Source organism: Pelophylax lessonae (assembly GCF_965119305.1).
Source record: "Pelophylax lessonae genome assembly, chromosome: 9".
NCBI lineage: Eukaryota > Metazoa > Chordata > Amphibia > Anura > Ranidae > Pelophylax > Pelophylax lessonae.
Genome location: NC_138776.1, coordinates 44,886,683 through 44,904,165, shown reverse-complemented (window position 1 = coordinate 44,904,165; position 17,483 = coordinate 44,886,683). Strand labels below are relative to the sequence as shown.

General features: G+C 49.3%; 1 protein-coding gene across 1 annotated transcript in view; it reads right to left on the bottom strand.

The window, feature by feature from the left end:
* The window catches only part of SMC3 (structural maintenance of chromosomes 3), a 118,259-nt gene that overhangs the window by 25,075 nt on the left and 75,701 nt on the right, over nt 1–17,483 (bottom strand). The window contains exon 25 of the mRNA XM_082269120.1: nt 8,007–8,219. Coding sequence (XP_082125246.1) covers nt 8,007–8,219 — 213 coding nt within the window. The remainder of the gene's footprint in view (nt 1–8,006; nt 8,220–17,483) is intronic.

Genomic DNA, 17,483 nt, shown 5'->3' with positions numbered 1-17,483 from the left:
GGCCACGTCTACAATATGGTTCTCCTTACCCTTTCCAGCCTGCGGAAGAAAAATACTCTTCCCCCCTAGGAGAGACTCCTAATGATGTCATAAAGGGTAGCCCTAAACAGGCGATCTCACTGAAATAGTAGATCGTTCAAGCCTTTTTAGAGGTCTGGACCAACACTTAAGCGACAATACGCGCCTTAATACCAGTGCTGAAAAAGACAGCCTAGAATTCAGGGGAGCCACATTCAAAGAGACACAGTGAACATATTGCAGGCCGCAGCCTCCACTTTCCTGTCAGCCGGATCCTTAAAGGCCGGAGGATTCCTCAACTGGGATCATGGTTGCCTTTAGTCAACCTGGAAATCAGGGGGTCCACCACCGGTGGAACAGCCCGCTTTTAAAGGAGGTACTCCTCAAAGGGGTACCGCATCGCAAAGCGTTTAGGAACCATAAAGGGACGTTTTGGACACTCCCACTCTTTTGCGGCAAACCTGTCAAAATAGGAGGGAAAAGGAAACACTTTTGCCGCTCTAGACAGCTTGTGAGTGTCAAAGGGGACCGGCTCCTGCGCCGCAGCTTCAGCTGCATCCAATGGAAGGTTAGGACCTGGAGGGCCTCGCAGCCTCTGAGGGAGGGGGGGGGAAAGAGACTTCATTAGTAAACAGGGGGACCCCCACAAAAAGTGTCAAACACTGCTAAGGGACACCCCACCGCGCTGGCAACACAAGGTCGCCAGCATCAGAGCAACCCACGATCCTGCAGCAGAGAGAGGGAGGACCTCACCAGACAGGCACCGACAGCACCAGAATAAACTGCACTCCACGTGCGGCATCCAGGGAAATAAGAGACCCAGGAGTCAGTACCAGGGGACAAGGAGGGCTCCCACAGCCCAAATTGCAGCCCAGAGGCTCCTCTGTAATGGCCGCAGCTTATTCGTATGTTAGACCAACGAAAAATTACCCAGGAGGGATCCCTGGGGCCCAAGAACAGCACCAGAGGGAAGGAGGGAACCGAGAAGAGCCTTCACCAGGTACAGTCCCCCCCCCCCCCACCCTTATTACAGCACCATGCCCCAGGAAACAGCCCAAATCACCACACTACCCTAGATGGGGGGTGGATTGGGGGGGGGGGTAGATGACATACAGGGACCACCATAATACAGGAGGGCCTAACGGGAAGGAAGGGAACCCGGGAATCCGTGTCCACCCCAAAATTCCATTAGTAAACAGAGGAAGCGGACAACCCTTTGCGAGGTCCATCCGTGCGCACAAAGAGTCTGACTTCCTGAAAGACTATAGCTGCCAGGTACACCCTAATTGCCCGAACCACATCCAAGACATGCAAGGCAATTTCCTTTGGAGGTTTAGGTCTGGGACACAGGGAAGGCAACACAATGTCTTCATTCAAATGAAAATCGGAGGCAACCTTTGGAAGGAACGACGGACAGGGGCGAAGCACCACCTTATCCTTGTAAATCACCAGATAAAGGTGAACAGGATAACACCGCCACCTTCTGGGACAGCGTAAGCAAGGGAATCTCCTGAATATTTTCCAAGGGAGGCTTCTGTAGAGCTGAAAGCACCAAATTAAGATCCCAAGGTGGCAACCGAGCCAGCACTGGAGGAACCAAATGTCGGACACCCTGAAGAAAAGTACGCACCAGGGAGTGTGTGGCCAAAAGGTTGTTGGAAAAAAAAGACTGCCAAGGCCGATACCTGGCCCTTGATGGTACTCAAGGCCAATTTCTGTTAAATCCCCATTGATGGAAGGTTAAGATCAGAGCCACCGAGATGGTAGATCTTCCTCGAAGATTTCCTAGCTTTTAACGTAGGAATCACTGACTCAGAAAAACGTCCATCCTTTAGTACCTGGCATTCAACAAAGCCGTCAGCTAGCGACTGTAAAGCAGGATGGAAGATCAGTCCTTGGGACAGCAGATCCTCCCTGAGAGGAAGCTTTCAAGCTTTCAAGGAACTTCAGGGACTCATTACCAGATCGGCGTACCAAGCCCGGCGAGGCCAGTTCGGGGCCACTAAGATGACCGGAATCCCTTCTGCCGTGATCCTGCTTAGGAGTCTGGGCAGAAGCTTGGGAGGAGGGAAGGCATAAAATCAGATACTGACCTCACAGGGCCACCAGCGCGTCTGCCAGTGGATCCCTTGACCGAGCCACAAACCTCTGTACCTTTCTGTTATGCCAAAACGCCAACAGAACCACCACGGGAGTGCCCCACCGGAGACACAGCTGATGAAACAACTCCGGTTGAAGAGACCATTCCCTGTGGTCCAATGCCTGCGGACTGAGGTAGCCTGACAATTTTCCACCCTAGGAATGTGTACGGCGGAGAGGGCTGGAACTAACCGTTCTGCCCACCTTAGAATGCCGGCTACCTCCAGAGCTGCCAGGGGACTTCTTGTGCTCCCTTGGTGATTGACATAAGCTACGGCCATGGCATTGTCTGATTAATCATGCACAAGGCATCCCTGAAGACGATCCGTCTAATGATCCAGGCACAGTCTGATCACTCGGGAGCTCCAGGACATTGGACGCCTTCCAGCGTCCGATTCCCCTGAGCAGAATGCTTCCCGAGGACGCCTCCCCAGCTGGACAGGTTGGCATCCGTGGTGACCATTGTCCAATACAAGGGGAGGAAGGATTTTTCCAGCCAAAGAGCGAAGCCACCAGCCGGATCTGTGTGTCCAGTAACTGCAGAGTCTTGTCCCATTAGGTCAGAATACCCCTTTGCAGTGACTTTGCATGGAACTGCGCAAATTTAATCGCCTCAAAAGGTAGATATCATCAGGCCCAGCACCCGCATGCAAGTCCGGAAGGATAACCATTTGTTGGACAGCAGGAGGCGAATTGCAGCCAGCAATTTCAGAAGTTTGTCCAGAGGAAAGAGCACTCTGGCTATGGCCGAGTCCAGAGTCCGGCCCAAATAGCCCACCTTTGTGGACAGAAATGGGCAGACTTCTGAAAACTCTAAATCCAGCCAAACTTCTCAGAGTTCGTATTGTGATCTCCAGTTTCTCCACCAGAGCAGATGGCAGACTCCGCTCACAGAAAGATAGTCCAAGTAGCCCAGGTCCGCGATCCCCCGTTGGCGTAGCAAAGCTAGCACTGAAGCCAACACTTTTGTGAAGAACCGAGGGGCGGAGGAGAGACTAAAGGGCAACGACACAAACTGATAATGCTCCTCTCCCACAGCAACGCAGAGAAAACGCTGGTGACTGGCACATATTGGAATGTGAAGGTAAGCATCCTTGATGTTGATAGAGGCAAGAAAATCCTCCTGGCGTAGGAATGCCACAACCGTTCGAATGGACTCCATTCTGAACTTCTGTACCCGCACAGAGCAGTTTAGCACCTTAAGTTCCAGGATTGGATGCACTTTGCCTTCCTTCCTGGGGACTGTGAACAGGTTTGAGTAAAAACCCTGGAAAACGTGTCCAAGTCGGAAAAGGGACAATCACCCCTTGAAGGAACAGGTCTTGTTCAAACAGGCCCTGTAACCGGAAAAAACCTTGCCGGCAGACAAGAGCAAAATAAGATCTTGTAACTGGACCAAATACCTTCATGGACCCATTTGTCTTGCACAAGGGAAGCCCACGAGTCCTGATACTGCTGAGGGCGCACCTTCATGCTGACGTAGCCTTGTCCGCGGGCCTTGAGAACCTCGCTTGGCTTGCCAGACCAGGTTCGTTTGGTGCCGCCAGAGGAGGCCCTGAAAGGCCTCGAGCCCTTGTCAGTCGACTCTGGGGGGACGAAAAAAACTTGTTATGAGCAGAGAAGGAAGGTCCACGTCTGACGTGGTTCCTTACCCTTAGTAGCCTGTGGAAGAAAGATACTCTCTCCCCCCCAGAGACCTTTAATAGGGTCATCAAGGGTAGCTCCAAACCTTCTTAGATACGGTACGCAGACCAGCATTTAGGCCAAAGAACACGCCAAATGACCACCATCAAACAGAGGCGAGAAATCAGGTGATCCCTGGACAAGCTGGTACGCCAGCTCTGCAAAGGCAGGAGGAAGTTGTTCATCCTCCTGACAGGGTGTATGAGCTTAGCGCACTCTGTCAGTCTGCGACACTAGGTCAATGATAAATACCGGCCTCACTGCCGAACCCGCTAATGTGTACATAATGCGGGCCACAGCCTCCGCCTGGTCAGCCGGATCTTTAAAGACAGGAATCATGGTTGCCTTGTTTAAATCTGGAAACCGGAGGGTCCACCACCGGTGGAACAGTCCACTTTCTAAGAAGGAACTCCTCATAGGGGCAACGCTTAGTAAAACGCTTAGGAACCACATGGGGATGCTTTGGTCGTCCCTACTCTTTTGCGACAATTATGTCAACATAGGTGGGGAAAGGAAATACCTTTGCCGCTCTGGATGGCTTGTGAGTGCCAGCTTGTTTGCTAGTCCGTCGCCCGCAAGCCGCCTCCACCCGGGACACAAGGGACTCCAGGACCGCCGTCAGTGCATGGATGGATGGTTGGGACCCTGAGGGCCCCGCAGCCTCAGAGAGGGGATCAGTTGGGGAAACGTGCTCCAAGGACTCCAGGAGTCACCAGGGGGACCCCACAAAAAAGTGTAACACTAAGGGACAACCCCCACTGCGCTGGCAGCATCACCTGGTCGTCAAGCACAAGGCACAGAGCGATCCTCAGCAGAGAGGGAGAGGACCCCACTAGACTCACCACCTGCCGACACAGACACCTGCAAGCACCCAGAAATTCTGCACTACACGTGCGGCGATCAGGAAGCTAAATGATCAAGCAGTCAGCACCAGGGGATAAGGAGGGGCTCCAACCGCCGAAATCGCCACCCACAGGGCTTCACTGTCATGGCCCCCACTATTTGCAATGGTAAACCACAAGAAAATGTCCGTCGGACTACACAAACATGGCTGCCGTGTATAGGAATACACAATATGACAGCCACGTGTAGCACCACGAGGCATCATACAGGGACCCAGAATGCGGGGACATCAGAACAGATCCAGGCAGCACCCACCATGTACAACACCCCCCCCCCGCGCGCACAATCGATTGCCCAGCCGCTGGCACACCCCTTCCCCCCGGGCCCCCATCGCTATTAGTGCCTTGCCCCCACCCCAGAAAGGTGGCCAGACCACCTGAAAAAAATAAAAAAATAAAAAAATCAATCCCCAGCGTATGTGGAAGGGGGGCGGGCGGGGACGGACAGGATGAGGGACTTTACAAGATGGGGGGGTAGTGCCCGCTGGAAGGAGGGGAACCCGGGGGTCTGACCATCCCAAGGAGGGGCCCACATCCACCTCAAAACCCTCCAGGGTTAGAGGGGTGACAGCTACTCACCAATTCCAAGAACCAGGTGGACACCGCTCCAGACAGATCCTCCTCTCCATCGAAATGGGGGGCTGTCGGCCAGGAGCAACGCTGCGACTCAGGCTGTGGCCAGGTCGTATGCAACCTTGTGAGACGTTTAACTCGCAGAGCCAGCCCCCGTCCAGTGGGGCTATGTCGCGGCCCAGACTGGGGTTACCAGACCAGCGCCCAGTCCAGCAGTTGATCGTAGATCTCAAAAGGAAAAATCCAGGAGGAAAAAATTTGCGATCTAAAAAATGTTGCCAAGACCAAAGATCCCAGCAAGGTAACTTGGTCCTTACTCCTGACTAGGCAGAAAAAAAATGGAGTGACTATAGCAGGGAGAGGGAGTACACCCCCTGGGACTGCCCAAGGATGTAGCCAGAAGTTTTTTCTGCCTAGTGTCCTACTCCTGTAGGAGGCTGCATAACCCAAAGGAAAGTAAAGGTTTTCTGACAAATCTGTTGGGGTGTATTCATATATGCTGAGCACCGTATATTTATTATGCCCTGATGTACACTTTAAAATGCACCTGTCCTGAGTATGCAAGGCAAAGCAACAGACTAACTTTAGTATCCTCTGCAAGGTCCAACGAAGGTCAGAGTTTACACTGGTTGGCGTCTCCTAACTGCCACTGGAAAATGGAAAGTAAAGCTTAAAGCGGAGTTCCACCCAAAAGTGGAACTTCCGCTTTAGGGAGTCCTGACCCCCTGACATGCCACATTTGGCATGTCTTTTTTTTGGGGGGGGGGGGGGGGAGCGGGTACCTAGTTTTGACAGATACCCGATCCCACTTCCGCTCGGAGCGCCGTGGCGCCCTGAACTGAAGTTCACCTCTCCCCCTCCCTCCCTGCAATCTTCTGGGACACGTCAGAAGTCCCAGAAGATTACCGGCCAATCAAGACGCGCAGCGCAACTCGCGCATGCGCAGTGGGTACCCGGCTGTGAAGCCGCAAACTGTCACAGCTGGGTGCCCACAGCAGTGATGCCGGCGCCGAGGGAGAGGATCGAGGCTTCGGGCGGCCGCATCGCTGGACCGTTGGACAGGTGAGTGAATGGCTGGAACTCCGCTTTAAAAACATAACTAAACCCTCCCATCCTTTTCAGCCAAGGAAGCTGCCATCCTAGCCTCGGCTTGATCTGCAACTGCCATGATGCTGCACATGGGATCAGTTAGGACCAACAGTTTGGTTGAGGACACAAGCAAATGTGACATTTAGTCTCGGTTCACATTGGGGTGGCTTCAAAGTCGTCCGACTCTAAAACCGCCCCATACAGCCCATCTTCTTTAAAAGAAAAGAAGTCAATGCAAACCACCCTGAAGTCGCCCCAAGTAGTGCAGGAACCTTTTTGTAGGTTCGGAGCGACTTGAGTAGTTCCGATTAAAATAGTTCCACTGTACTGAATGGAGCGCAACTTGTCAGGCGACGTCTCCGTCCGTTTTTAACCATTAAATTGGATGGGTATAATTTGCTTTTATGCTAGGTTAGCTTTAAGGACCTATGCTGATTGGCGTCATCAGAAAAATTAAGGTATTTTGAGAACCCCCCCCCCCCCTTCCCTCGCCACCAGGCCATTCACAAAGTGCAGAGCGCTTCGCGCATGCGAAGCAGGGAATCGACTGTGAAGCCGCAAGGTTTCAATGCTGATTTCCCTTACCAACAATGGCGGTGGCAGCATCCGAGAACCAATTGAAAAATTGGCTGGGGTGAAGACACCGCTGGATTCCTGGTCAGGCAAGTGTCTAAATATTTGTAGCTGCTGACTTTATTTTTTCTGAAGGAACCTGGACCTCCTCTTTAAAGATTACTTCACATTACTCTTTTTCACACTGGTAAGAGGGTCCTCTTCTGTGCTTAGGGTGGAACTTTATCCATACCAATTTAATAAAAAAGAATGTTCTTTAGCAAGGAAAATACATACCACATTAAAAATGATGCTACCAAAATTTATAGCACACACTTTTTGGCAATTTATACCAAAAGTGTGTGCTATAAATTGCTTTAAGCATTGCTCCTGTTTCTTCCTGCCACAGGCTGCCATTTTGCTGAAGCCCAGAGCCAGTAAATCTTTAGACTGTAAGCAGATTGGCCTCTACAAATTCGGCACAGTGACTAAAAATAAAGAGCAATGGAGCATGTGCAGAGCAGGATGTGACAGTGTAATACTGGATTTTAAAACCGTATAGCCACATGTTTAATGTTTTACATAGTTAATCCTGGAAGGACCCAATTGTCTGGCTAAAGTTCTACTTTAATGTGATTAGTTCTATTTCCCTGTTCCATATGTGTAATAGAAACTTAAAATAGGTATTCAGAGCCCACCTCATTTCCAGGTTGGATGACTTCAAGCCTCATCTAGCCCTCTCCTCCCTATCGCTGGCCCCTTTTAGTTATTTGCTTTCTGTGCTGTCAGTCATTATCAGCGGCATGTGTGGGCATTCCCACAGGCAGTCTACATGCAAATGCAGTTAACCCAAGAACGCCTATTTCTTGAACCTACGCAGCCGCTTTTCATTTACATAAACCCCCAGAGTCCACTTCTTGGGAGGATACAAAGCAGGGGTGCAGTAATGTTTGCGAAGGCACTAGAGCAGCCTGTCAGTTCCACCCACCCCCACCAATTCAAAACCCATTTCTATGCTACCAATTCCCCCTCATCTGTAAATCATATTACCTGCTTGAAAGTAAGCTGGATGGCCTCGTACTTTCGAAGCTCTAGGACATTCATTAGCTCCATGATGGATTTGTAACCTCGCTCCAGCTCTTCCTGACGTTTAATGAGCTTCTCTTTCTGCTCAGAGAAGTTCACAAACTGGTCCAAAGCTTTCTTGTTGACATGGCTGTACTTCTTCAGCTCTGTGTTGCACTGCTCCAGCTTGCGGAATAGCTGCAAGTGAAAAGACAAAAATTAACAAATGTAAAACTATATGTAAATGCACAACATCCAAAACATAGCAATACTTGCAATATTATTTGTGCACTCTAATCGCATACAAGAGGAAGTCTGCATATTTTTCTTTTTTTTTTTAACCTGCAAAGTAAATGCATAATGTGCTAGTATGCATCACATACTAGCACATTATGTGACACTTACCTGCAAACGAAGCACACGTAGTTCTCGCTGGAGGCTGCATCCATCTTTGCCCGTCTTCCTTTCGGGTCCGCAGACTTCGGCTGTGCTACTATCCGGAGCTGCCGCTCCCACGCATGTGTGTGGGAGCCCCCAGTCACGGCACAGGGCTCTGAAGAAACGGGAGCACAGGCAGTCGTTCCTTTAGAGTATGTGCCGATGATGTCATCGGCTGCATGCAATATAAATATCTTCTAAACGGTGCAAGTTTAGGAGATATTTACAGTACCTATAGGGAAGCCTTATTATAGGCCTACCTATAGGTACAAAACACTAAAGGTAAGTTTACAACCACTTAGTATTTTCTAATATAAACATTTTGTATTTTTTTCTTATGTAGTATTTGCAGTCTCATGACTGCACAGCCTTCCTTAAAGTTCTGTTTCTGCACAGCGGAGGGGTGTCAAGTTACTAAATGGGCAGGCAATTTTCATTCAGTAAAAAACTGGATTTTTGACTTACCGTAAAATACTTTTCAATTAAGTTCATTGAGGGATGCAGTTCCTGATGCATATCAGTAGGGTTATACTGCCCCCTACAGGAGTAGGACACTAGATCGAAAAAAAAAAAATTCTGGCTACACCCATGGGCAGTCCCAGGGAGTATACCCTATCTTCCTGCATAGGATGTCAGTTTTGTATCAAAGCAGTGTCAGAAGTAATACCAACCCAACTCAAAATAGAGGGGCGGGTACTGCGTCCGTCAATGAACTTAAGAGAAAAGGATTTTACGGTAAGTCAAAAATCCAGTTTTCTCAATCGTTCATTGACAGACGCAGTTCCAGATGCATATCAGTAGGGACGTACCAAGGCAAAGCCATAAAATGAGGGGTGGGAACAGCAGAAAAAAACAAGTCCCCAAGGCTAAATATAGCCAACCAGGCAACATAGGACTCATTAGAACCACAAGACTGCAAAACTTTTGAGGCCAAAAGAGGCATCGCAGATGCCAGCACATCCACCTTATAAAATTTGGTAAAGGTGTGAACAGACGAACAGGTAGCCGCCTTGCAAACCTGAAGCACAGATGCCGAATGGCAAAAAGCCCAGGAAACACTAAGCGCCCGAGCAGAATGCGCCATAACAGGGAAAGGTGGAACCTGACCCTTAATTGAATAAGCCTGCAAACCTTTGTCTGATCCATCTGGAAATAATCGCAGCAGGCGCAGGCAGCCCTTTCTTTGGACCATCCGTGAGAACAAGAGTGAAACTGACTTTCGAAAAGACTCAGTAGTCGCCAAGTACACCCAAATTGCCTGAACCACATCCAGAGTATGCAGTGCAAACTACTTAGGATGTTTTGTGGTTTAGGACACAAAGAAGGTAACACGCTGTCCTTATTTAGGTGAAAACTGGAAACCACCTTCGGAAGGAAGGACGGACAGATCCGGACAAAGTACCACTTTATCCCTGTGAACCACCAGGTAGGAAGAACGACCGGACAACGCCACCAGTTCAGATACCCTGCGTGTAGAAGTGATAGCTACCAAAAAGGCCACCTTCTGGGGATAAGGTAAGCAGGGGAATCTCCCAAATACCAACAGCACCCAGTTAAGGTCCCAAGGTGACAACAGAAGTCGCACCAGAGGTACCAAGTGTCGCACCCCCTGGATGAAGTTACGCACCAGGGAATGGGTGGCCAATGAGGTTTGGAAAAAAACTGCCAAGGCCGAGACCTGACCCTTGATAGTACTCAAGGCCAGCTTTTGATCAACTCCTTTTGTTTCTCTTTGAGGGTTCCATTGTTTCCGGGTGAGCTCTATTTTACCTTTACTACTTTTGCTATTGGGGAATTCAGTTTTTTGTGTCGGTCTTGTTCCCACCCATCATGATAGACTGCTTTGGTACATCTCTATGAGTCTATGAATAGGAAGAGCTGCATCTGTCAATGAACGATAGAGAAAACTGGATTTTTGTAAGACCTTACCGTAAAATCCTTTTCTTTGAAGTTCATTGACAGATGCAGCACCCGCCCCTCTACTTCTGAGTTATGTTTTTTTTTTCTAACACGGTTTGCAACCAAACTGTTTGAGAATAGCAGAGCCTGAGGGGTTATGCCTGCTGGGACAGCCCCCACAGGCATGGACAAGTTTTTTTCTGCCTAGGGTCTATCCCTAGGAGAAGGAGCATAACCTGTCTTAACGGCCCGTACACACGATAAGAAAATCTGTAGGGAAAATTCGTCCGACGACCGATCTGTCAATTTTCGGATTGTTAGTATGGTGCTTTCGACAGCCAACTCCGACTTTTCGGCTGACAAAATCCTGATGTGCAGGCTATAAAATGTTTGTCGTCCGTAATACAACGTCCAATTTTTGTCTCATTAGTACAGATTTTGACGGAAAAAAATCCAAGAGCAAGACTAGGCATGCTCAGAGACGAAAGAACACAGACAAAGCAATCAACACATGACATCACGTCGTATTCGTATGAAAATAACCTCTTCACTTTCCACATCAGACTAGCATGCCACAAAAAACAGACGACAGATCGTTCGATAATCTGATCGTGTATACGGGGCTTTAGAATAGGAAGAATAGGAATGAATAGGAATGAATAGGAAGAGATGCACCTGTTGAACTTCAGAGAAAAGGATTTTACGGTAAATTTTCTTACAAAAATCCAGTTTTTGTTATGTGCCTTATTTTGACAGGTTTTCCTGTAAAGAATGGGAACAACCAAAATTACCCTTTTGAGGAGTCCCTTTTAAAGAAGTGGACTAGTCCACCAGTGGAGGACCCTCCTTTGCCAAGGTTGAATAAAGCAACCATGATCCCAGTAGAAGAATCCCCATCCTTTAACCACTTAAGCCCCGGAGGATTTGGCTGCTAAAGGACCAGGGGTTTTTTTGCGATTTTTTACTGCGTGACTTTAACGGACAATTGCGCGGTCGTGCGACGCTGTACCTAAACGAATTTGACGTCCTTTTTTTCCCACAAACAGAGCTTTCTTTTGGTGGTATTTGATCACCTGTGCGATTTTTTGATCACGCGCTATAAACAAAAAAAGAGCGTAAATTTTGCAAAAATAACAATATTTTTCACATTTTTTTATATGAAATTCCCCAAAAAAAAAAAGTAAAAATCAAAATTTTTTAACATTTTTCAGCCAATTTGTTTTATGCTACCTATGTTTGGTAAAAAAAAAAAAAAAAAAAAAAAAAAAAAAAAAAAAAAAAAAAAAAAAATCGCAAAAAGCGTATTTTGATTGGTTTGCGCAAAAGTTATCGCGTTTACTAACAAAGGGAAAGATTTCTGTCATTTTTGGTGTTTTTTTTTTTTAACGCGTAATGGCGGCGATCTGCGATTTTTTTTTCGGTACTGAGACATTGCGGCGGACAGATCGGACCCTTGACTGACATTTTTGACACTTTTGGGGTTACCAGTGACATTACTGCAGTAATCAGTGCTATACATATGCACTGTTACTGCAAAAATGACACTGGCAGGGAAGGGGTTAACTTTAATGGACAGGGAGGGGTTAAGTGTGTCCTAGGGGCGTGATTCTAACTGTGTAGGGACATTCCTATTGGTGTAAAAGCAAAGATCAACCGTTCTACATAGTAGAACGGACAGATCTTCACTTTTACACAGGGAGAACCGACAGGCAGCTTGTTTACACAAGCTGCTCTGTCTTTCTCCCTTCACAGGAGCGATCGTAGTGTGACTGGCGGACATCGAGTCCGCCGGTCACACGCACTGACTTGCCTGTGAACGAGCCGCGGCGGGCGCGCGCCCGCCCGCGATAGGCTCGCAAGTCAGTGACAGGCGAGTGACGTACCGATACGTCACTCTGCCTGGCCGGGGCTGACCGCCGCAGTATATAGTCGTGCGGCGGTCGGCAACCGGTTAAGGACCCTACTGACAGGAAAGCGGAGGTTGTGGCCCGCAACATGTTTACTATGGCATCATCGGCATTGCGGCCAGTCTTTGCCTCAGCCCTGGTGTCTCAGACCTTAACTGAATGGGCCAAGCTTTTGCACCAGGGTCTGGGGATGGAGCAGGTTCCCGCTGCTTATGTTGCTTTACCAGACCAGTTAGTCCTTGGGTCGCAGTTTATTTGCGATGCAGCTTTGGATCCAGCTCCTGTGCTGTCTAAATTTTCTCTTTCAGCGGTGGTGATTATGCGCGTGCTGTGGCTTAAGAATTTGGTCTGCAGACCAAGCCTTCAAGAAAGCCCTCATTGATCTGCCCTTTCAAGGCGATCGCCTGTTTGGGGCTACCCTGGATGACCTCATTAAGGGTATCACGGGAGGGGGGGGGGGTGGGAGAAGAGTACCTTCGTGCCACAATCCAGAAAAAGGAAGGAGCCTTGTGACAGACGGAAACCCTCCTCCTCAGCATAAAGAAATTTATTTTGTGCTTCTGGGACGGAGAATAAGGGAAATAGATCTTTCAAAACTTGCCCGGGAGGTTCCAAGCAAGGTCTGGTAAGCCTAGAGCTAGCTTCTCCGGACCGTGTTTTCAGGGCTTTTATTCAAACCTGTTGACGGTTCCTAGGAAGGAAGACAAGGTGCGTCCAATCCTGGACCTGAAAGCACTAAAAGCACTAAAAAATGGATTTTTGTAAAATCTTACCGTAAAATCCTTTTCTCTTAAGCTCATTGACAGACGTAGTCCTCGTTGATTAACAACAACTCGGGTTATACTGCCCTCTACAGGAGTAGGACTAGACAGGAAAGAAAACGTTCTGGCCACACCTTAGGGGCAGTCCCAGAGGGTATATCCTTTCACTTCCTGCTACAGCAAATCAGTTATGTCACAAAGCAGTGTTTAGAGAATTTAACCCAACCCAACTCAAAAACAGAGGGGCGGGTACTACGTCTGTCAATGAGCTTAAGAGAAAAGGATTTTACAGTAAGATTTTACAAAAATCCATTTTTCTCTGTCGCTCATTGACAGACGTAGTCCTCGTTGATTAATAACAACTCGGGACGTCCCAAAGCAGTACCACAAATGAAGGGTGGGAAAATGGAAATCAAAATCCAATCTAGAAGGCCCAACCGGTGCCAACTAGAAGTTTTAAAGGCTCATCAATCACACGATGAGACAACTGAAATTCCAACGGAAAAAAACCCTCGAGGTAGACCACCGGTCTCCTCAAATTGCGGCCTGCAAAACCTTGCGGCCAAATGAGGCATCCGCCGATGCCATCACAACTTTATAAAATTTCGTAAAGGTATGTACCGACGACCAGGTAGCCGCCTTGCACACCTGGACCACTGACGCCTAATGGCGGTAGGCCCAGGAAGTACTGAGCGCTCGAGTGGAGTGCGCCTTAACAGGGAACGGAGGATTCCGACCCCTAATTGAATAAGCCTGTACCACCGTCTGTCTAATCCATTTGGAGATAGTCGTGGCAGATGCAGGCAACCCCTTTCTGGGGCCATCCGTGATCACAAAAAGTGAATCCGTCTCACGGAACAATTCCGTAGCCTTCAGGTATACCCTGATTGCCCGAACCACATCCAAGGAATGCAACGCATATTCCCGAGGATGATTGGGCTGAGGACAGAAGGAAGGTAGCACAATATCTTCATTCAGATGAAAGTCTGAAACCACCTTAGGAAGAAAGGATGGCTTCGGATGAAGAACTACCTTATCCCTATGAACCACTAGATATGGAGAATGGCATGATAATGCAGCCAGTTCTGACACCCTGCGTGCAGAAGTGATAGCCACCAAGAAGGCCACCTTCTGGGATAATGTAAACAAGGGAATCTCCCTGATATTTTCAAAGGGAGGTTTCTGCAGAACCGACAAAACCAAATTAAGATCCCAGGGCGGTAAGGGAGCGCGGACTGGCGGAGCCAAGTGCCGCACCCCCTGGATGAAATTCCGCACCAAGGAATGAGTAGCCAAGGGCTTCTGAAAGAAGATTGCTAATGCTGAAACCTGACCCTTGATGGTGCTCAAGAATAGTTTCTGCTCAACCCCCTTTTGCAGAAAAGCCAAGATTCGGGTCACCGAATAGGTACGTGGGGGAAATCCCAAAGATTCACACCACGCAATATAAGTCTTCCATGTGCGATAATAGACTTTGCTGGAAGTCGCTTTCCTTGCTTTAATTAGAGTAGGAATAACTGAAGCTGACAACCCTCTGTCCTTCAGTACCTGGGTCTCAATGGCCAGGCCATTAAAACCAGCGACTGTAAAGCACGATGGAAGATCGGTCCTTGAGACCGCAGATCCTCCCTGAGAGGAAGACTCCAAGGAGCGTTCGCGACTAGCATGTCCAAGTCGGCCTGACCGGCTTGACGAGGCTAGCCTAGAATTTCAAGGATAACTGGAGTTCCCTCCATCTCTATCCTGCGGAGAAATCTCAGCAGCAACTTGAGAGGGGGGGAAGACATATAGTAGCTGATACAACCTCCGCGCCTTCCTGTTGAGCCGATATGCCAACAGATCCACCTCCGGGATGCTCTGATGAAGACACAGATGATGAAATCCTTGGTGATCGACCTAAGTCATCACCCTGATATTGTCTGACTGGATCTGAACCAGGCTGCCCTAGAGCTGCTTGGTCCAGGCAATCTGACAAAGTCTGATCGCTCTCTGTTCCCACACATTTATCAGAAACTTGATTCTTATCAGGAGTGATGATTTCTCCTGGTTGAGCATTAGAGACCGAAGTCACCAGACTAGAGGCTCCTTGGTCTGCTTGCTCAACCGGATCCGATTCCTGGAGGGAACTGAGAATAATCTTTGGAAAAGGTAAAGAAAATGATCTGTTCAGGGAACGGGAACTACCGCTCCCTGTAGCACCCAAATGTTGGAAGGGAAGAATCGCACCGGTAGCAGTGATAGATACTCGATCTTGTATCCTGATCGTATGATCTCCTGAACCCCTTAGTCCGGGATTCAGGAAAGCCCTAGCTCTGGATACCGGTGAAGACGTCCCCCCCCACCCTTAAGCCGGGTGGGGGCGCACCTTGAGGCTGTATTAGCCTTAACTTCAGGTTTGGCTGAGTCGGCCTTTTGTTTGCCCGACCAGCGCCTCTTGAACCTTCCTAGAGGGGCTTTGCCTTTCCCGCTCGCCCCAGCGGAGCGAACGAACCCTTTATGAGCGGCAAAGAAAGGTCCACGCTTGTTACGAGGTCCTTTAGCTTTAGCAGCCTGCGGCAAAAAAGTGCTCTTGCCTCCAGTGACCTCCTTAATGATCTCATCTAGGGTGGCCCCAAATAGGCGATTCCCCTGCATGCCCTAACAAGGGGGTGGCATCCAGGGCTGCGTCACAGACGAACTGCAGTCCTTGTATAATTTGTTCCATCAAATCAGATGCTGCCTGGGGGATACCTTTCCCCTTTAGGTCATGGCGTAACAATCTTGCCCATTCCGTTAATGTCTGTGAAACTAAACCAATGACAATCACTGGTCTAAAGGCTGACCCTATCAGGGAAAAAAATAGTGCGGGACTCCGCTTCCATCTTCCAATCCACCGGATCCTTAAAGGACGGAGCATCCTCCAACGGGATAACAGTGGCTTTATTCAGTCTGGAAATAGGTGGATCCACCACTGGTGGTACCGTCCATTTCTTAATGAGGGATTCCTCAAACGGATAGCGTCTAGCAATGCGCTTGGAAACAGTAAAGGTACGTTTTGAATGATCCCATTCCTCTTTAATTTTATTACCAAAACATTTGGGTAAGGGAAAAACCTTCGCCGTCTTGGTAGGTTTACTAGTACCAAAGGAAATCTCCATCTCGGTTGCCTCTGCCGGTAAAACCTCAAGTCTTAAGGTTTCCCGGACCGACACAACTAGTGCGTCCACCAATGCTTCTTCTTGTGCTATGGCGGAGGCAGGAACGTCCTCCTCACTGTCTGAGGGAACTTTACCTGAGACAACAGCCCCTGCAGAGGGACCTGCAGCTGCAATGACCATCTCAGAATCTGAAGTATCAGATGAAATAGGGGTAGGCGGGGGTCGCTTTCTTGACCCCCGTCCCTGACAGGCCATCTCCACCCGAGATACCGAAGACTCCAAAACTGCTGTAAATGCATCAATACTCTGAACTGGAGGGTCCTGCGGCCACCTCGAGGGGATCAGGTGGGGGTACCTGTGTGGCAGGGTCCATGATTATTCCAGACACTTGCCGGAAAAAAATAATTTGCAAAAAAAAAAATATTTTTTTTTTCTTTAGACCCCCAGCGCCACTCAGTGTTACCTGCTTAGAGAGAGAGAGACAGAGACACAGAGACACAGAGAGAGAGAGAGAGAGAGAGAGAGAGAGAGAGAGAGAGAGAGAGAGAGAGAGAGAGAGAGAGAGAGAGAGAGAGAGAGAGAGAGAGAGAGAGACAGAGAGAGAGAGAGAGAGAGAGACAGAGAGAGAGAGAGAGAGAGACAGAGAGAGAGAGAGAGAGAGAGAGACAGAGAGAGAGAGAGAGACAGAGACAGAGACAGAGACAGAGACAGAGACAGAGACAGACAGAGAGAGACCCCAAGGCTCACCACTTGATGCTCAGAAGTTTCAATACAACCTGTTCCAGCACTGTCTATTACAGACAGGAAGTCTTTGGCTGGCTTTCCCGGGTAAAAGGAGGCGGCTCCGCCCCTTTACACGCCTTCCGGCGCCTCCCCCTAGCTCCTCGAGGTGTTTGGTCACCTCAAACATGGCCGCCCCCATGCTGGAGACACGAGGCTACGCCGGGTAAAAGGAGGCGGCTCCGCCCCTTTACACGCCTACCGGCACCTCCCCATAGCTCCTCGAGGTGTTTGGTCACCTCAAACATGGCCGCCCCCATGCTGGAGACACGAGGCTACGCCAATATGGCGGCCTCATGCGATCTGCAAGACAATGGCGGCAGCCTGTATAGGATAGCGGCGGCTTGCGGGATGTCTATATTCGGCCTGGCGGCCTGCGGGAGTGCCTCGGCCCCACAAACTTCACCCTGAATGGTGATAAGCCTGGCCGGCGGTACAGGACCCTGGCGGGCCGCATGCGGTCCGTGGGCCGTCGGGAGGCAGCCCTCTGTCCTTCTGGAAGTGACCGTTTGCTGGAGGAATGGCGATCTGGACTGCAGT